The following is a 20,950-nucleotide window of genomic DNA, read 5'->3' on the forward strand; positions in this document are numbered from 1 at the left end:
ACCTTCGCTTAACGTTCAGAACAAAGATATACGGACGAGGGCGCCAGGCGTATTACAAAGTGCATTCGCGTTCTTTCTAGCGCTCTGTTTATCTCTCTCTCTCTCTCTCTCTCTCTCTCTCTCTCTCTCTCTCTCTCTCTCTCTCTCTCTCTCTCTCTCTCCTTTTGGGATTATACATCTTGTTATCTCTCCTGCGCTGCCCCAGCTTCCCTGCGAGTCTGTTACAACCGCCGAGCGAATAGTCGCATTTTCCTTCTTTTTTTTTTTTTTATTCACTCGAAAACCGAAACAGCAGGAACCACGAAAAGAAAGAAAGAAAGGAAGACGTGCAACCGGCCCCACGCACTCATCTCATCGCCCTGCCATCCATTCGCGCCGGCGCCTTCGGGCGAAATGCACAACAGCATCAGCGAAAGTGGAGAAGGCGCCCACGCGGTTTTTTTTGGGGCGGAGGGGCGGTTCTTCCTGAGCGGAGCGCTTTGTGGACGATAGGGCACGAGTTCATCGCCTGCGCAACGCCACCTCTCACCTCCCCCCTCCCCCCCCCCCCCCCCTTGTAGATAGCCGCCAACACATGCTCCCGTCACACTTCCTTTCCATTACTTGACTTAACTAACTAGTCAGGGTGTAGCGCTTTGCCCGAGCTTCTTTGTACGGGAACCAGGGCGCGGTACACGGTCGAACTCCTCTTACAATTAACGAACGCCACTACAACGAAATTACCTGCACAACGAAGGATTTCGTACGTCCCTGCTAAATTCCCCCTCCTGGATGTGTATTGCGAACGCCTCTGCAGCGCGGGCCACTAAAGAGAATTTGCCTGCACAGAACAAAGGAACTTAAGCGTCCCGGGCGCCGTGCTTGGCAATCGAAATTTCGATCCAAGCAGCAAGTTGCCATAAAGCAGAGCGCACAGGCCTGCTATCTAGGAGGCGTTGACTGGTTAAGCTTGCATTGAAGATGAAACAACTACCCCTGACGAAGCTGAAAAAAAGAAGGGGGGGTGGGGAGGCGTTCAAAATGCCGAATGATCCTTCTGTTCGCCGCCTTGTTTTCCGCAAACTGCTTGACGTCTCCCTACCTCCACCTCACTTCCCATCAAACATTTCTTTTTTTCTTGAAGTTTACTAGTATTTTGGATTGCTTGCCGCGAACAGCCAGGCTACCGCCATTACACTGCGGGCAGCCCTCGACAGCGAATTCGATAACGCGGAAGAGAGAGGCGAAGGTCGATCGTTTCACTACCACTCACGCAGCGCACAGTCGATTCTTGCAAGGCGAGAGCGCCAGCAAGGCGAGTCGAATCACGAGTCGGAGTAATAAAAAAAAAAAGAGCGACATGAGAGAATCATTTGTCAACAAAAAGGAAAAATAGACAGGGACAGGAACGAAACATATATACTACGATAGGGAAACGCGTGGGCAGTACAAGAAAAGTGGAGGAGGAGGAGGGGAAAGGTGGAGTGTAACCGAAAGGAGGAGGAGGGGGTTGTTCAGCTAACTCCTCTTGGGCTCTTGAAAGTCGTAGGTGAGGAGGATGTGAAAAGAGGGTGAAGCCGCTTGCACCGGCAGCAGTGGATACCGCAGCAGAAGCCGACTCTGCCCGCTGCGATGATGCGGGCTCGTGCTTCTGCCCGAGGACCGCTGCTGTAGCGCAAGCTCGGAGCGGACGTATACGTGTTTTCACTTTATTCAATGTATGTAAGGAGGGACATGTCGGCACTTTTCAGAAGAGTCGGCCGCCTGATGCATCAAACACGCGAACACAAAAGTTGAGCAGCATTTTTTTTTTCTTTTCAGTGGTGTGGCATAAACCTGAGCGGTTGGCGCCTGTAGGTAGCGCCGCTGATTGGCATATATCGGAAAGAGCACGACGTATAAAGTGAAAGATGAGGGACTAAATATCATCAGCAATTTAGATGATAGAGTAAAGGCATCAGAGGACTTCTATGCGGACCTATACAATAAGCAGCCGTGCAACCTTTATTGGAAGTAGCAACGAACAGGATGCAGAAGCTGCGTGTGTATACTAGCGATGCGGTTACAAGGCCTTCGCAAGACATGTCGTTGGGAAAAGCTGCAAGATGGAATAACATTAGGTTTATTCAAAGATTGAGGCATATTATACTTGAAAGGTTGAGTCTCTCTATAGCAATGCCTCACGACTTCAAGTGTACTGGAGAGCTGGAAGAATGCCAATTATGCAAGAATCCATAAGCGAGACGTGAGAGAACTGAAGAATTATGGGCCCATTTGGCTTAGGGCTAACCGGCGGGCTGAAATGGCTGAAAGCAGCCATTAGGCCTACTTTCAGAAGCATAAAATATTCATCAAGCTAATTTCTAATAAAATTAGGGCAACGTTTGAGTTTAATCAAGAAAGATAAATGGCTGGCTTCAGGAAGGAGGTATCCTGCAATGGATCACTATCATCATCATCGTTATCCTATTTTTATGTCGACTGCAGGATGAAAGCCTCTCCAAGCGATCTCACTTCTACTTCTTGAGCTAGCAAATTCCAACTTGTGCCTGCTAATTTCCCAATTTCATCCCACCGCCCAACTCTCTGCCGTCCTCGACAGCACTTCCCTTTCATTGGCACCCATGCTGTAACTCTAATAGTCAACCGGTTATTGGCCCTACGCGTTACATGGCCAGCCCAGCTCCATGTTTCCCTCTTAATGTCAACAAGAATATCCGCTACCCCGATTCGCTTTCTAATCCCCCAATGGTGTCTCTTCCTGCCTCTTCACGTCACGCCTTCAGTTTCCGTTCCAGCCCCAGTGTAGGGTAGTAAACCGAACGCTGGTCTGGTTGACTTCTCTACCTTCCCTCTTCTTGCTCTCTCTCGCTCTCTCAGGTGACGCTTCCACTTAAGTACATCACTGAAACACCTGGCTCAATAGCGTGGCTCCTCATCGAGAGCGAGGTGAAATGAGAGTACGGCTGCTCCAGTCCTACGCGTGGCTCCGCCGACCGCGCGCCCTCTTCCTGTGGTCATGCGAGCGAGCACAGCGACAGATACCCGAGCAAGATCGAACACCGCACGTGGGAATCTGTTCCAAGCAGGAGGCGATGATAAGGTCCACGCATATAGAGACGGTGTAGAGGCGCGAGGGTTGTGGGTGAGGAAGGGGAACGGCGAAACTCACACCCGAGCCAGGGAAGACCGCGAACCCTTATTCTTTTCTTATTTCCCTCCAGCGAGGGAGGGAGAGAGCGTTCGCGCACGTACTACGCAGACGCATCCTCGGACTCTCGGCTCGTCGCTCCGGTGCGTAGGAAGGAAGCTCCGAGGGCTTGCGACATCGTTTGCGCACGTGTTTGTTTGTGTGTTTGTGTTTGTTCGTGCGTGAGAGAGAAGCGAAGCGCGTTGAACCGTATGTGGGAGAAACGTTCCCCGAAGGCGAAGCAACTCACAAGCGATAATGAAAAAAAAAAAAAAAGAAAGAAGGGGGTGCGGGGAGTAGACAAAGAAGAAGGAACCAGAAAACGACCAAAAAAAGGGGGGGGGAGGAGGGGGGAGGCGATCGTGCGGTGGGTGCTTCCTAGATCGAGAGAATTAAAAACAAGAACAAAAACTGTGCCGGGGAAAAGTGAGGATAGAAAATACGTGGAGACGTTCCAGAAGATCCAGAAGACAGAAGGTTATCGAAAGGATGGTCCAGCTTTGTTAGATGTACTGGCGTGACGTTAGATTCCCGGGTCAATTTCGGTCTTCCCTCCTGTCGACGAGGCGCTATACAACTGAGGAGTCCGGTTGATATCAGAGCGCCTCCAGCCATCGGTGTTGGTAAAGCTATATTTGTGCCCGTGCGGCGACCCGTGGAAAGATACGCTGACAGTCGCGCCGCCCGAAAAGGTGTGCAATCCAAGCGAAGGAGCTTATATTCAGGAATGCGCAGAGCTATACGGGAAACAACGAAATAATAATAAATGAAACACCATACCCAAGAGTGGAAATGGGCCACAGTTCCAAGAATATGTCTGTGTTGTTGTTACACTGTTAAGAGTGTTTGGAGCGCCAATCGCCTTACAAAAAAGAGAAAAGAAAGAAAAAAACTACAATTTTCCGGACGCAAGGTTTTGAGACGCAAGCTTATCGAGAATGTAATAAACCCCTAGAATTCAAAGGGAGAAATGTTTACTCGCTCGGACCAGGTCCTCGATAAGTATTTCTTCTTGCAATCTGTTTTCGTCTGGAGTTATAAAAGCAGAAGTACGAAAAGAGATACGCCAGAGGCGAAAGCATCACTCCACACTATTGGATATTCTGTCCTTCTTTTGCGGGGGAAGTTGGGGGAGGGCTCCCACAATCGAGGAAAGGGTATCAAATAACGGACAAGATGAAACTAAAGGCGAGCCTTCAAGAGGCCAGCGGTATAGAGACAGCGACTACCTCACCAACGAACCAGCGACCGTCAGAGTATACAATAATAAAGAAAACGCATCCAGTGTGTGATCAGGATCCGTGTCGGAGTGGCGTGTTCGGGGCGCGTGGGAATGTCAATAAAATCCCGTTCACGGGGTCTAGGGAGCATGACGCCCGGAAAGGACGGCGCAGTACAAAAGCTGAGACCAGCGAGAACCACGATGAAACTAACGCCAAACATAAAAAACAGACGGGAAAAAAAAGGAGGCGAAGGTATTTATGAGGAGAGGCGAGACACTTCGGGGTTTATCTTTCTTTTATTTGACTAAGGCGCAGCAGACGGTGGACAGAGAAGCAAGCACGGCTCAGCGGGCGAATGTAAAGCCCACGGAGAGAGAGGGGCTGTTATACAACAAAACAGAGAGAAGACGTCGGTATCAACTCTTCGCTCCCTCCTCCCCTTAGTCCCTTATTCGTTTCTTTTTTTTTTTTTTTGTCTTTTTTTCTGAGCGTCAGAAAAGCATTCAACCGCCAGAGGCGCCTCCTGCGCTCTCTCTCCGAAACCAAACACAAAACAGGTGGAAGGAAGGTGCTAGCAAGACAGAGAGACTAGAGTGAGCGAGAGACAGAGGCGAGAATTGTGTTCAAAACTAGCCCTCTCTCTCTCGCAGAGTTACGCGACCGAAGCGCCACCACCCAACTCCGAGCAGACGACCGGCGCGGCCGCCGTTGGGCGAGCATCAGAGAAGCGGCTGCTTTCGCAGTGGTCGCGCGCGAGTCTCGTTTCCTGTTCCTCAGTGGTGCCCCCGCGCGGCACGTGAGCGCGCCGCCTCCGTCGTCTGCTATCGTCGTCTGCGAGACGCGCGTGCGTGTTCTTGTGTGTTGTGCATGGAGGAGCGCTGCTGCTCGCCGAGCCAAGACGAAGCCTGCGCTCTCAGCTGTTTCAGTTCGCCGTCGTCGTCCTCGTCAAACGGCGTTGTACTCGTCGTCCTTCGTCAACGGCCCCTGCACGCGTGAGAAGCGAGTGGCGGCTTCTGCGAGGGCTGCGCGCAACGAAACGTCCCGCAGAAGGGCGTCCTGAGCCACGATCTCGCACAGCCGACCCGACGCCCGCCCAGGTGCAGTGGGTCTTCGTCGCGGGACGCCGCTGCGCGCGCTTGAAGCAGCCGAGCGGCACGCAGACGACTCTGCGGGAGTAGCAGAAGTGGCCGCCGTGTGAGACCAGCGAGGAGCCTGTGTTCCGTGTCGGTTATTCGCCCGCCGGACGCGATCCTGTCCGAGTCGGGGAGCGTCTTTCAGTCGTCGTCGGCACGGTTGACGCCGACCCCTCATGTTGCTGGTGCCTCTGGTTCCCGTGCAAAGCGACGACGAATCTATGCGTCCCGGCTGAGCAGCATTCACAGTGCGCTCCAGCTCGATCGCTTGCTGAATCCGCGCGCGCCTCTGCTCCTTTCGTTTTGCGACGCAGCGTTCCGAGACCCATCAACAACATGCGCTTCACGCGGCTGGCTGCACAGCTGAGCGGCGGCGGCCGCGTCACTCCGCACCTGCCTTCGTCTGGCGTCGTGTTCGTTATTCTCCTCGCGTCGTCGTGCGCAGTGTTTACGACGGCAGCCGATGACGACGGTGTCTCCTCGTCGTCGTCTTCGCATAATCATCACGACGACCTCGACCTCTCGTCGTGCCCGCCGGACAACCAGTGCGACACGAAGAAGTGGTGCTCGGCGATCGCCGCCGTGCACGGTGCAGCGGACGACAAGAAGGCTGCGGCGGCAGCAGCAGACGACGACGAGTACGATCACGGAGTCAAGTGTTTGGACGAGCAGGTCGTGGATCGGTGCGGTTGCTGCCGCGAGTGCGTGCGCGGCGCGCCGGGCCTGCCTTGCGGCGGAATCCGGCGCCGCGGTGTTTGCGCGGCGCCCCTCGAATGCCTCGCCGACGTCGCCGTCGGCAGGATCGCCGAGCCCCACGAGGAAGGCACCTGTCACGGTAAGGAGGATGGCTTGGCGGCGCGCCGCCTGCCCGCCCGCTCTCTCGCCTTTTGTTTCTCTTTGCTTTGCCGTGCGCGCGCGATGGTCATCGGGTTTATTCTAGTCACACGGGTCTTCTTCGTGCCTCCTCGGCGCCGCTGCTACTTCGAAGGAGAGACCCGCTGCATTCCCGGACGCGCAGTGCCGGCGCGCCGCGTTTTCTGCACGATGACAGCGCCGCGTGATGCGAGCCGTGCGGACGCCGCAGAGAAACGGTTCGTCGTTACGTGCGCGCCGCGATTGCGTTTGGGAAGTAAGCACAACTGCGACGTTGTTCCAGCGGCTCCCTTAAAATTGCAAACCGTACTAGTCTTCGTAAGCAGTGAAGACGCTAACTTCTTCAACAGTGCCTACGCACCGCGCGTGGCATAGCAGACGACTTCGATGCAGAAGCAGACGCGATCGTTGCCAAGTTTGCCAGGCCACCGCACCAGTGCAGAAGTTTCAGTGCGGTGCCTGTCTCGCGATCTGTGTTGCAGCAGACGGCGCAATCACACGTGCACGGCCAAGCAGACGGCTCAGCAGACGCCTTTAAAGCAAAGAAACTACCGATAGTTCGTATCTCCACCGTCTCTACATTTCTCCCGCCTACGCGCGCCATTTATCGTCTCTCTGAGCGCTATCTCTACAGAATGTACTTAGCTGGCTGGCCACAATTGACGCGAGAACCTGTCACTGCCGATACAGCGTGTCCTTATCGGAGGCGGCTGTTTTTTTTTTTTTTTGCCGAAACCTCCCGTAGCAGGAACTCAGCTGTCAAGACGACACAACCAATTATATCCGCCATTCATGTACCGGGGGTTCGCGAAGGTCGCAAATGTTTCGACGTTACGTAACGGTCGGTGTTACGCGTAGGTGACTGAAAATGCTGACGATGTGCTTCACCGCGTGCTATAACTATTATCACCGTTAGCTCGCCCTCTTCGACAAGGGCATCCAGTAATGAGTCACGCGTTGGGGCTGTGGTTTGTGCCTTCAAATTTCGCATACCGCTGCTACTACGTCATGTGATGCAAATCTTAAATAATATTGTTATTAATCAAATAAACATTTACCAACACCGCAGTCAGAAAGAAAAGTGGGCGAGCAATTGTTTTCCAAATAGGCGCACCACGCCCACTCGCTAGCAGAGAGGGAGAAAAAACAAACATTTAAGGAACAATGGAAAAACGCTGCTTGCAGGCGTACACTAAAATAATTTGCACCCTTAAAAGTGAAGAAAGGTGTAAATCTGTCTATAACTCACACTCTCACATCCTTTGTTGTGAATTGCGTGAGGGTGTGAGTTATAGACCGATTTACACTCTTAATCACATTTGAGCGTGTAAATTATTTCACAGTCTACATATTGCAATAGGTTTCAAGTATACATAGAGCAGCAAAGCGAGCAATTGTTATAACCATCAGTACTCTCAGAACAACTTGGCTGGTCGCAAGCATATTCAATCGCCGACCGCCAGGTATACGTAGCGGGAAACTTTTACAAAAGCATCTGTCCTCGTTCGCAGATTTTTTCTCTTTTTTTGTCTTTATTTTTTCTTGTCAGCGCCTTTTTCTTTCGCTCTATCCGCATACCGCGACAGAGTGTCGTTCGTGTATTTGTTGCGTCCGCTAACAGGTGTCTCTTAGGAGGTGTTTAGCTCGAGGTCAACTCCGATTTGCTCATTCGAATAGATGTGAAACGCGGAAATGCTCGCGTTACACGAATGCCGAACTGACCTGAATTAAATTTGCTGCATTTAAGAGGGAAAACGGAACTCTATCGACTGTTGAAAACAGAATTCGGACTTGGAGCCTCATTGTTTTGTTTCAACGAATAGAAATTTTGTCGAAGCTTGAGGAGTTCGAAAATGAAATTGAAGCACGAAGTTTACAAATCTGTAACTCCGCACCAAAGCCAGGTATCGCACTTCGGGAAGTACATAACTTTGATATTTGACAAAAGGACTTGCAGCATTAGCAAAACTGGTGGTATATTTACGAGCGTTCTGCGAAAACCCTACTAGAAATATTTCAAAGCGGTGTATATCATATCAATTTTGACAGTTTTCTTGCCGCTTACAGGACAGCGCTTGAGTCCCGTCCTTCATACTTGTGGTTGCATGTGATTGCGCTGTAACAATTTTTATGTCAAGGATTGCGATATCGCTTATTCTTGTTCAGTTACGGTGCTGTAAGCTCTTTTTCCCCCAGAAGTTCAAGACGTGGTGGCAATCGTCTCGACTGAATTATTCGTCAGAGTTTTTCAAGAATTGCAGCGCGTGAAGGACAGTTATGAAATATTTCATTCACAGCGTACGCCTTTTATCTTGAATCTTCTCAGACCACTAAAAAGTGCGAAACAATGTTAGTGTTCACAATACGAAAGTGACGTAATTTCAGTAGGCGCCTCTCTTCACGGGCAGCACAGTGGCGTCTGCGCCATGCCATTACAGGCCCCCTACGCGGCATGTTAAGGGCGTTTAAGGGTGCCAAAAAATTTTGGCGCACCCGCCTATGTCGCGTCCGCTTATCGTCAGACCGCCGTTAGTTAGACCCAACGTTTTGTTAGACTACCGCGCGAGGAGTTCAACGCTGAGCCTTGCCGTCGCTGCTTTTTCCTCTTCGGGAGAAACTGCAAATTTTTAATGCGTCCCAAGCTCCGTAGTCTGGGCCACACTTCTTCCTACCTATATTATTAGAGGGGGCTCTCTGGCGTAGCGGTCGTTTGGTTGTACGACGGGAGTTAGGCGTGGATGTCTGTCTAATAATATACGTGCTCTGAGGCATCATGCGTTTTTGGTGGCTTCATGAACTACTCTTCGTCTCCCTAAGTTTCCAAGCGATCGGATATAGCTTTAGTCCCGATTTGGATTACACCATATCCGGAATGGACCCAATTCGCTAGCACACAGTCCCCAATATCGGCCCAGTTTTGATCACACAGTCTGGCAGATTGACCCAGTTTTCATCTCATTCGCTTAAGAATCGGTCCAGTTTACTACTACAACAGCTCCCGGATACGTCTAGCTTTGATTACACTATCTCAGGGATCGGCGCAGTTTACGATTATGCAGTCTGCGGTGTCGGTCTAGTGTTGTTGTTGTTGTTGTTGTCACACTATCTGAGGAGTCGGCCCACTTAGTAAAACAGTCTCCCCAATCGGCCCAGTCATCGTACAACATCCGGGATCAGCCCAGTTGACTATTACACTGACTCCTGAATCGGCCTAGTTTTTATCACACGTTATCCAGGATCATCCAAGTTGACTATTGCACTGTTTCCGGGATCTGCCCTATCTTTATCACACGATATCCAGGATCCGGCCCAGTTGACTATACTGGACTGCTTCCGCGATCGGTCCACTTCTCATCACACCATCTGCAGGATCGGCCTAATTTTTATTACACCATATCCAGGATCCGGACCAGTTGACTACTGCACTGCTTCCATGATCGGTCCACTTCTCATCATACGATCTCCGGAATCGACCCACATTTTATCACACGATGTCCAGGATCCGGCCCAATTAACTACTGGACTGCTCCCGTGATCGGTCCACTTCTCATTACAACGATCCCGTGATCGGTCCACTTCTCATTCCACGATCTCCGTGACCGGTCCAATCTTTTTTCGCACGATATCCAGGATCCGGTCCAGTTGACTACTGCACTGCTTCCATGATCGGTCCACTTCTCATCGTACGACCTTCGGGATCGGCCCACATTTTATCACACGATGTCCAGGATCCGGCCCAATTAACTACTGGACTGCTCCCGTGATCGGTCCACTTCTCATTACACGATCTCCGTGACCGGTCCAATCTTTTATCGCACGATATCCAGGATCCGATCCAGTTGACTACTGCACTGCTTCCGTGATCGGACCACTTCTCATCGTACGACCTTCGGGATCGGCCCACATTTTATCACACGATGTCCAGGATCCGGCCCAATTAACTACTGGACTGCTCCCGTGATCGGTCCACTTCTCATTACACGATCTCCGTGACCGGTCCAATCTTTTATCGCACGATATCCAGGATCCGATCCAGTTGACTACTGCACTGCTTCCGTGATCAGACCACTTCTCATCTTACGACCTTCGGGATCGGCCCACATTTTATCACATGATGCCCAGGATCCGACCCAGTTGACTCTACTGCGCTGCTTCCGTCATCGGACCACTTCTCATTACACGATCTCCGTGACCGGTCCAATCTTTTATCGCACGATATCCAGGATCCGATCCAGTTGACTACTGCACTGCTTCCGTGATCGGACCACTTCTCATCGTACGACCTTCGGGATCGGCCCACATTTTATCACACGATGTCCAGGATCCGACCCAGTTGACTCTACTGTGCTTCTTCCGCGATCGGTCCACTTCCCATCGTACGATCTCCGGGATCGGCCCAGTTTGCTCGGCGAGAAACCGAGCACCGACCAGCCGCCCCAAAACCTCGGGGACAAAAAAGCAAAGCGTCGCTAAAAAAAAAAAAAAGAACATGTAAGGTATTGCCGGTTGGCGACTACGGCTACCCGATGCGCCCGCCGCCCTTTTGTCGCGCCGCCTCATTCTCTGGCTTCCTTTCCTTTATTTGCGGAGCAGCCCGCCGCGTAGTCGCAAGCCGCGTGACGGCGCACCCTCTCCCCTCCTCCTCCCGCGGTCTCGTCCCATCTCCACGCAGATAGCGGCGCCCGTTGGGACTGTTCGTACGTTCGAGTACGTGTTGCGCTTGCTCTCCCTCGTTGGCCTGCGCAGGTATACGTTACAGACGAGGAGGCTCAGGCCGCGTCGTCTCGGCAACCGCCGCGCAAACGCTGTTTATAAGAGGACTGCGCGAGAAAGAGAGCGTCGGCGATAGCGAGGAGATGTGAAGGGCCGGGTAAGTCTTATATGGCCGCATAGACAAGACTGCAGTTCGCCTGTGAAAGAAAAAAAAATAAAAGAAAGAAAGCGAACGAAGAGAAATAGAAAGGCTGAGTCGTATTCTCAGATTAGTTTCATTTACACTAAACTTTTTTTTTTTTCTCAGCCAATCTCTAAGAACTAAGGTAATGGTAAAAATACAAATTCTAGGTGTCCCGCATTTGTCTAAATTTCGGAGAGTTATCGTACAGCCCTGTGGAATGCGGTCAGTCTGGGAGAGCACGTGCTTTGTTGCGTAGTAAAAGGACTGCACTGTAAAAATAACTTACAACCTTAAAATGAACAAGGGTGTGAGTCATACACACATTTACACCCTTATTCGCTCTGAAGGGTGCAAATTATTTTGCAGCGGAATGCGAATGCGACGTGTATAGTCACCGCCTCACAATGGCCTTCGTTAACACTTGATCGTTAGCGTGCGGACGACCACGCCGGCTGCCGCTGTTCTGGATAGGTAAATATGCCGACGGACTTTCAGTTGTGAACGGACTCTGCTGCTCCTTTGCTTCGCAGGAGGCGAGCTGGGTGAGCGGGGGTGGGGGGGTGGGGGGGGTGAGGCGTTAGGTGTCACCCTGCCACACAGAAAATTTCGTGGCCTCTTTCTCCAGACCCTTCGCAAGCTCTTTATTTTATCATTTGTTTCGAGAAGAGGGTCCAATTATGAAATGGCTCAGTCGTGTTCATTTGACACATCCAGGACATCGTTACCGCAGTAGGGTGGGGGGGGAGGGGTGTAGGTGCTTTCCGTCCGTAGATCTCGACGCGGTGATAGCAATCTCGCTCGTGGAACCATTCTATTTCTTTTTCTTTTGTATCGCAAGGATAAACGAAATTTATTATCAAAATGTTTTGAGAACGAGTGGCGCAGCCAGGGAGGGGGAGGGGCCGGGGGGTTACACCGGGCACTCGCCTACCCCTTTTCCCGAAATTTCTGTGTGCGTATCTGCGACCTGCGCAGCTCCTCCCCTGCTGCTCCGCGTCGCCGGTCAAGTGCGTGCCCACGGGGGAAAAAAAATAAAGAAGAAAAAAAGTAATTTCTTGCTGCGTCTTTGTTGACAACGAGAACAGCTGTGACGCCGACTTAATAGTATACACGTACAGTTCGGGGGGGGGGGGGGGGGGGGGGGCTTTAACGAACGCACGCACACATACACGCAGCGGCCCGCTGGGGCTCTCTCTGTAAAAGCCATCGAAGCTTTCACTTCCTTGGCCTCTCGACCGGCGAACCACGTGCTTGCGTGGAATGCGCTTGTGCCAAGCAACTTTCGTTTACTTTTTCGTCTTTGTTTCTCCACTCTCTCTCTCTCTCTCTCTCTCTCTCTCTCTCTCTCTCTCTCTCGTTTCGGTGCGTCTGTTCCCAGCGGCACGCGCTGCTGTCGTCAACGGCTACGGCGAGCGGGGGAGGAGGAGGAGGAGGAAGAAGAAGAAAGCGCCTCCTCTGTGCCCTGGCGGCGCGGGCTGGGCTGGCCCAGTGCTGCTGGAGATGGTTTCTCGCGGGCGCTCCTCCTAATGATTTGCCGCTGCACGCGAGCTCGGGATCGCAGAGCCCAGCGTGTAGAGTTCCGGAATGCGTGGAACGCGCTCGGATGCGGCGTTGACCCAAGTGTCAACCCCCGTCCCGAACCGTTTTTGGTCGTTTTTTTTTTTTCTTCTTAAACGCGTTAGCATTAGGAGTGTCAAAGTGGGACAAAAGGGTTTGTGAAGTGTGGACAGCGGTTCACGTGGGATATGTATGTACGTATATACGCACGTATGTATGTATGTATGTATGTATGTATGTATGTATGTATGTATGTATGTATGTATGTATGTATGTATGTATGTATGTATGTATGTATAACATCGTGACCGTATGAAGCCAAGGAAGGCATCGGGGAAATTAGCTGTGGCTGAAATTTAAATATAGGAAGTAAGAAAGAAAAGGAAAATATGAAAGTGGACGAAAGGATAACTTGCCGCCGGTGGCAGCCGAACCCACAGCATCCGCATTACGCGTGCGTTGCACTACTAATTGTATTACGGCGACGCGTAATATAACTTGACGAGTGCACTGGAAAGTTCGCAATGCCCAAGTCTGGACTACAGTCCTCAATTTCGAGTTACATTCACAGACGGAGAAGAAATCGGCTTTATTGCACAATCCTTAGTCCGTGGACATTTTGCTGTATGCGTTTAGTTCCTTCAAACTTTGCTCCATCTCTCACCTAAGGATAACTGGTCGCAAACGGGCATGTTTAGACAGCGAAATTTTCTAACGGAGTGCAAATAATAAAAAAAAATATGGGTTTCCAGTATAGAAACATAAGATGTCTTCGAGTCCAAAAATGAAAACTGAAAAGAGATGCATGTCAACTTCAAAGATGACGTCCGAACTAGGAAGGGAAAAATTAATATTTCTCTCAAATCGAGGTAACATTTTGTTGGTTAGGTGTGGAAATAAACGGAAATCGCTTATTGACTGCGTCACATCGCTGGTCACCAGAAATCTCGTCACAGGCATGACGGGTAGTTATACTCCGTTCTTTTTTTCGATTGCTTTAACACAGCTTTTAACTAGTTGTAATGATCAGTGATTAAAAGCTCTCCCCCGGTTAGCATATTCTTTGTCAGATTATGCTGCTTGAAGTTGAGCGTATCGTGTATCGCTAATGATAACATTTTTTGTCTTGTCATGTGTTCCTTCGGCTGTGTTGGCGTTCTGTGCTCGTTTATATAATGTTCAAATGTGGACTGCCAGGAATAACCGACGTTCCTTCAAGAGCTTATAAAAAAATTGGCCTGAACTATTTGAAAGAAATTATTAGGTGGATAAATAAACAAATAAATTGAACCTAAATTGAAAACATCCTTAGTTGGATGACCGGGTCCGTGTTATGCAACAATTCCCCCTCCCCCTCCTCACTTTTTCTACTTCTCCGTGATTGGTTTGCACGATGCCGCGCCCCAGCTATCGCTGGAACGACCAGTCGGCGGGACGGATGATAAGAAACTGATACAATCTAAGAAGAAAGATATCCTTAGAGAATGCGGGTCATTGTTTTGCAATAGCCGTAATCGTAAAGACAGGGCCGGTATAACGGACGGTTCCCGATTGACCGGGAAAATACAAGTGCTAACGCGAAGCACACAGACGAAGAAACCAGAGAAGGCTTAAGGGGAAATTAAGTGTCATTATTCATTCAAGTGCGAGAGTTTTTAATTCGCCTGCATATACTTGTCACCGTTAGCGGATTACGGGAGCGGTAAACGGGAGCGGCCGGGTTGGTGGCGCCACCCGGTGACGGAGAGCGCAACCAGAGGAACACAGAGCTATTATCATTGCAGTAACGAAGTGTATACTATTTCACCGCTGGCGTAAATTTTTTGGCAGTGGCGTCAGCCTTCAACAAGCAATAATTTGGAGAAAGGCAAGTGCTGCACGTTTGTCGTGTCTCTTTAATGGCGCGAGTTAAAGCCCCTTAAACTTCGTAAAGTAGAGCCACGCTTTGAAGAATGCCGCCTCCTCCTGGCGCGCTCTGGCCGACGCCGAGTCGCTATTGGCCTAATAGCATCACGTGGGCCCTCGCGCCGTGCATCAGCGCCATTTTTGCTCTGGAAGCGTCTGCGGAGTGGCGAGGAGCGGCGGGTTGGCTCCGTTGCTACGCTCGAGCGTGTAGGCGGCGCCACGGTCGAGAAGGGAGCGTGAGAGAGAGGAGAAACGAGGAGTGAAGGCGGAGGAGGAGAGTGGCGCTACTTTGGGAAGTTTAAGGGGCTTTACACATTGTGTTCCCTCTCTCTCTCTCTCTCCCTTTTTTTTTTTATGGGACACTTCTGGGACAGGGACACGGAAACGTTTCGATGTGGCATTGTGGTTAAACGAAGCGTCGCTAGATGCCGCTAGCACCATTCGGTAGCGCCCGGTGTTACGCGAGCGCCATTGCGTATACCGGAATGACAGACGCGCCAAAGCTCTACGCATATACCAGAAGGAAAACGGAAACGAAAGTCGGAGGCTACTTACGGCAGGTGGGTGCCACACCCACATCTTGCGCGTTACGCTTTGCGACGATTCACCATTAAGCTACCTACAGCCGGTGACAACCCGATAACTTAAAAGGCGTATGTTACGCACGCTGTCCAACTCAAACGCATATAGTCTACGTAGATCACAAGAAAATTTCTTCACCCGTAGGCACGCATACAACTGTGGCTCGAACATTTAGTTCAATACAACGTATCGCACATGCAACACGTGGACTTGAGGTAAACATGGCGGTGGGGGGGGGGGGGGGGGGGGCAGCCAATTGGTTTCGCTTATTTACCTGGCGTCAAGCAGTTTAGCAATGTTCGAAACTGTTTGAGCCTTACAGATTAGCCTTTCCGTCACTGGTTTCAGTATGAGACACGAACGCTTAGGCAAATTTAATGGGGGAACCTGGTATGAATGCTCAGCCGAAGGTAATTCACTTTAGCTTGGAGCAACTACCTTCTTATTTTTCAATTAGCGCAGCATTTACTTTAGCAGATCAAGGTCATCAAGCTGTGAGCGTAATGGTAGTTACACACAGGTATTTGAACGTGCGTTCTAAATGCGACCACGAGAAAGCATAGAGCGTATCTTTATATAGTTTGTCGCAGCGTCCGTCCAGAGGTCGACGAACCCGTGTAGTAACCCTGCTCGAGGCCTTGGGTTTGAAGTGTAGTAGAAGAAAGATCAGCGAATCTCCGATAGAGAATGTGCTAAAAGACCGCTGGTGTATTAGCGACGAAACGTAGTAGATTCTAGGGCAAAACTTTTTTTTGTCAGATTCGATGTTCCGTTAACACGACCCACGTGTCTGAAGCGCCGATTCTAAGCGCGCAAGAAAGGGTAGAAATAACGAGCTCGTCTGAAAGGAGATGCTCATGCATTCAACCGTCCGTTCGTCCGTCCGTCCATCCGTCCATCCCGGCATCTTTTCCAAGGGGGTCTGCCTGCCTCCAGCTAGCAACACTCCTCCTCCTCCTCCTCCTCCTCCTCCTCCTCCTCCTCCTATGTTGAACTCCGTTTGCATTGTTTTGTCAAGCATCGCCGACGGCGTCCGTGAACTTTGTGTTATCCCCTACATCTCAAGCTCCCTGTTATCACGGCACTCCCGGGATTATTTATGCACGCTAGCCTCCCTCGACGGCATCAACGTAAAGGATCGCGCTCGACTACTTGAGCGTCGAACTACGAGCATGGGCGAAAACAACGGCGTGCAGGGACGCTATCTCAAAAGTGGATCGTGTTGTCGGCCATTTTCTCGCGAGGCCTAGGCGCTTCGCGCTTCAGTGCGCTTCGAGAAGCCGCATGCCGCGACGTCGCGCTTGAGCAGCGACGCGCTACCGAAGCGCTCGATTTTTATCCACCTGCTCGGCCGCTTCCGTCGAACGCGGCGGCGGACCGCATTACAGGTAGTTTTGGTTTAGCCTTTTCGGAGGAGTCGCGTTGACGCCCGCAAAACGGCTGCGGTCACGCTACACGCGCGCGCTCTCCATGCTACACGTTTAAGTAGCCGAACGTTTCCCACAACCAACGCCAAATGCTGCGGCGCCATCTGGTGTGTAGACACAAAAGCGATTTCGCGGCAGCGCTGGCCTCTTTTCTCTTGGCCTAACTACGTCAGCGCACTCTGTTCTTCTCAATAATGATCGCAGGACGTCGCTAACACTTTTCCTCGAAATGAGATGTCTCGACGAAGAACGAGGACTGGGCGCCGCCATGGTGTTACGCTAGCGATACCCAATGCGCACACCGTTATATTCAGAAGGTTAACGTCCGTGCGTTGCCTTCAAAGCTCAAGGCGACGTTCTGCGCGTGCGCATTTGGGCCGCGCTAGATTCTATAGCGTACTCAAGGACTTTGCCTACGTTCTACTAAAACTCTCTATTAGAGAGATTTAGCGTCCCGTACTCCGGCAAACGCAGGCGGTTTGGGTGGATTGCCGGACAAGCGAAGGCATAAACGTCAGTGGCTGGAGTGGCGACGCCACCTGGTGGCTTCACCGCTAGAAGGAAATCTGGCGCTGCGATCGGTTGGCTGCAACATAGAAATGACGGTATACAGTACATGGATGCGGTTAATTTTTGTACTTGTGGCTTTACATGTTCTTGTGGCATGGCGTTGCTTATTACGGTTAACCTCTTCAAGTTTATACGCAATCGTACAGCTATTTTTAAGCAGAACATGGCAATAAACCTACGCACACATTCGTGAACATCACTAATTGTCTCATTTGTAACGCAGTACTTTTGTTGAAGAAATATCGATTTGCAAAGTCACAAAGCCGCTGGAAGCCAAAAGGACAAGTTTACAGACAGTCCATGCACTTAGCATGATTCTCGCCGTACTTGCAAGCTTTCCTAAAAGCAAGTGCCCGAGTTCTGTCGAGTAAAATTTTTCTGAAAGTCTATGGTCTGAGCTTCACAACTCTGATCATCTTCCAACGCTAAAATAATATCAATGCCCCGAAGAAAATATCAGTGGACGTACGTGTACCGGTTCAAACGGACAATGTCATTTGAAAATACCATCGCAGCCTCTCGCAAGGAACGCCTACAGCTGTTTGGACTGACTTTCTATCTAGAGTACAGTGTACTCGAGGCTGAGTAGAATAATCGACATTTGGGCGAGTTGGTACTGGTTGAACATCTTGAAGGGGCAGCGCAGTACGACAAAAGCAGAATGCAGGAAAGGCACAGGACAGCACTGAACTCTCAACTAATTTTATTAAAAAGCATACATGTACGTATTCGCATTAATGAGAGAGAGGGTCTATAGCATAGCAGCGACATCTAGAAGAGCGGATGCGTGAACATTTAAAACGTAGCGATCTTTGCCCCCTTCCCCCTCCGATGCTTCGCCCCCCCCCCCCGCCCCATCGCGCTATAGCGGGACCATTCCACCAACGCCACCTATATATCACAAGGGCTATGCACTCCTCTTTATGACGTCATGCTACCAGGGCCGAAATTTCCCTTGCCAAGCCCGGCGCGAAGCAAACGGTGACGTCGAAATCACCGCGACTTAGCCGGCAGCATTCCCGTTAGATGTCCGAGTTCAGCGCGGTCCTGTGTCTTTCCAGCTTTCTTCCTTTTTTTTTTTTTGCGTGCTGCCCCTTCGAGATGTTCAGCTGTATAGAATGTCGGCAATGAGCCTTTTGTCGCGAAATCAACGGATATAGAGTTTTGAAATGACACATTATCAGAGTAAACTAATTTAAGTGTTCTGTTAGAAAAGTTGATTTCGCTCATGGCTTCCACGACCTCATTGTCTGTTGCCTTCATACGGTTGCTCTAAGAAAAAGAATCCAGCTCCTGTGATTTCCTGACTCTTCTCGCACTCATAAGTTACCGCAGGATATTTACGGCTGTTTCGAAAACAATGCATCACGACAGCAAGCAGAACGTGGATGAAAGAAGACGGACAACGGCGCTACGAAACTACGATGAAGCTCTTAAACGCTCGCGCGAATTTCACTTTCCTCCTGTATATTTCTTGTAACCCCGACCTCCGAGATAGATGCGCCTGCCCGATCTCGGAGGCTATGTTTGTACCCGTAAGCAATAATTAAAACGGGGAACGGCCACGGGAAGCCACTACGTGCGAATTACATGGTAGTTCGACCTCTAAGCGTTCTCTACCAGATTTCTAAGCATGCACTATAGCGAGTTTTTTTTTTTTCTTTTAGAAAGCCCGAAAGCTTTAAAAATTGCCTGTGGCAGATAGCACAATTCTAACCTTTGATCTAAATTACTCGATGAGGCGACCATTAATTCTACGAGAACTCAAAATGCATCATTAAATAACAAAAGTACGCGGATTAACTTGCTAATTAATTATTTTACGGCACATACTTATATCTACGAATCATAGCCGGTGGGTTCGCAAGGCTTACTCACTTGGAACGAATTCTCAGGACTGCACCAGTTTCGAGAAATTAATTTTCGAAGTATCCGACGAAGTGCATTCGCGTTCCGGCTACTCCATTTAAGAAAACGCTATTCCATGCATTGAAGCACGAAGGTAAGTGGAGTATTTGCGAGCTCTCCGGCTATGATTCGTAGATTTAAGTATGTGCGTAAAGTAATGAAGTAAAAGGTTAGTTACGGCAACAATGTTCACTATTTAATTAGGCATTTCATTTCTCGTAGAAGTAATGGCCGCCTCAGCGAGTAATTTACATAAAGGCTTAGAATTGTGCTACCTGCCAAACACAAATTTTAAACATTTCGGACCACAAAAAAAAACAAAAAAAAACACCCGGTATAGTCCCAAGTGCACACGTTTTGGTGTTGAGATAAAGCGGCTGTCACAAACGCAGGTGTGTACCTGGAAACGAAAGAAAGAGGCGGGGTATAGTTTCGAAATCGCTCGCGTTTGAATTTAGCGCAACTACACATAAGGCATTGTTCGTATAAAAAAAAATAGAGCCGCTGATAGCTGATTACTACAAGAACATCAAGGAAAACCGTACTATTTTGCCCCAACCTCACTCCTCACTCAACACGGAACAAGCACATGCCCTTCGTAAAGTTCAAACGAACACTCTTCTCACGCCACTAATGCTCTACAACTTCGGTTGGCGTAGCACAGCTCACTGCCCCAACTGTTCGGAGATAAGGGCAGGTGCAGAACACATTCTGTACTCATGTAACACTGCCATTACCTCTCCTCATTTTCCTTACCCTCCCCCTCCTTCCTGGAGTGCTTGGCTTCACTCGGACTCGGAGGATGAACAACGAGCCTTAGCGGGGCAGGCGCTCTACTTCACTGGGCCTTAAGAGGAAGCTTTAGCTCGGGCCCAACTCCGACGCGGCCTATTCAAATACATGTAAAACGCAAAAACGTTTTTATGAGATAACCCCTGGACCGATTTTGATAAAATTTGTTGCATATGAAAGAGAAAGTTAAATTCTAGTGACTGTTGGAAGCGGAATTTCGATTTAGGGCTTGAATTTTCTTAAATCGATTTTCAAATATTTGACCGTTTGAAAAAAAAATGGAAGCACGAACTTTACAAATTCATAGCTCTGCATCAAGAACTGATATCGCGGTTCTGTAAACGGCATCCATTAGATCATTCAAAGCGGACAAATTCAATATGTCATTTTACATCTTACGTGAATTTGTTACGTCGGTTACAACGGTTTTGCAAAAGATGTATTTCGCTATGATTAAATTTTTTTTATATTCATGTGTAACACATCAATTTTTCCGCTTTAGATGTACTATTAGATGCAATTCACAGAATTGTATTATCATGTTTAGTGGTTGAGTTACAGAGTTGTAAACTTCATAGTTTCGTTTTTTGAAAATTTTCGATTTTTGGCAATTTTTAATAAAAAATTCACGACCTAACTCAAAAATTCGAAACCAACAGTCACTAGATTTTATGTTTGTCTTTTAAATGCAACAAACCTCGTCAAATTTGGTGCAGTGGTTGCCGAGAAAAACGAATTCTCCTTTTACATGTATTTAGATAGGAGCACTCGAGCTAAAGCTTCCTCTTAATGTTGGCCTCAAATAAAGTTTTTTTCCTTCCTTCCTTCCTGTGTTTGCGCCTACGACACCGCGATGAAGCTATGCCAACTGTCGTGGTTGTGGGTTATAGCAGCAGGCGGGTTTAGCCTGGCGA

At 49.7% G+C, this 20,950-nt stretch overlaps 1 protein-coding gene and 1 long non-coding RNA gene across 3 annotated transcripts in view; one reads left to right on the forward strand and one right to left on the reverse strand.

Annotated features, from left to right (window-relative positions):
- LOC129385561 (uncharacterized) overlaps positions 1–20,950 on the reverse strand; it is a 400,056-nt gene that overhangs the window by 238,356 nt on the left and 140,750 nt on the right. The window lies entirely within an intron of this gene.
- Positions 4,636–20,950, forward strand: part of LOC126533636 (cysteine-rich motor neuron 1 protein-like) — a 186,431-nt gene continuing 170,116 nt past the window's right edge. Inside the window, exon 1 of one of the 2 annotated variants that reach the window (XM_050180802.3) lies at positions 4,636–6,360. In XM_050180802.3, the coding sequence (XP_050036759.1) occupies positions 5,862–6,360 (499 nt within the window). In that variant the 5' untranslated portion in view covers positions 4,636–5,861. The remainder of the gene's footprint in view (positions 6,361–20,950) is intronic. The other variant, XM_050180803.3, reaches the window with a different exon arrangement.

The sequence above is a fragment of the Dermacentor andersoni genome, chromosome 7 (genome assembly GCF_023375885.2).
Source record: "Dermacentor andersoni chromosome 7, qqDerAnde1_hic_scaffold, whole genome shotgun sequence".
Taxonomy (NCBI): Eukaryota; Metazoa; Arthropoda; class Arachnida; order Ixodida; family Ixodidae; genus Dermacentor; species Dermacentor andersoni.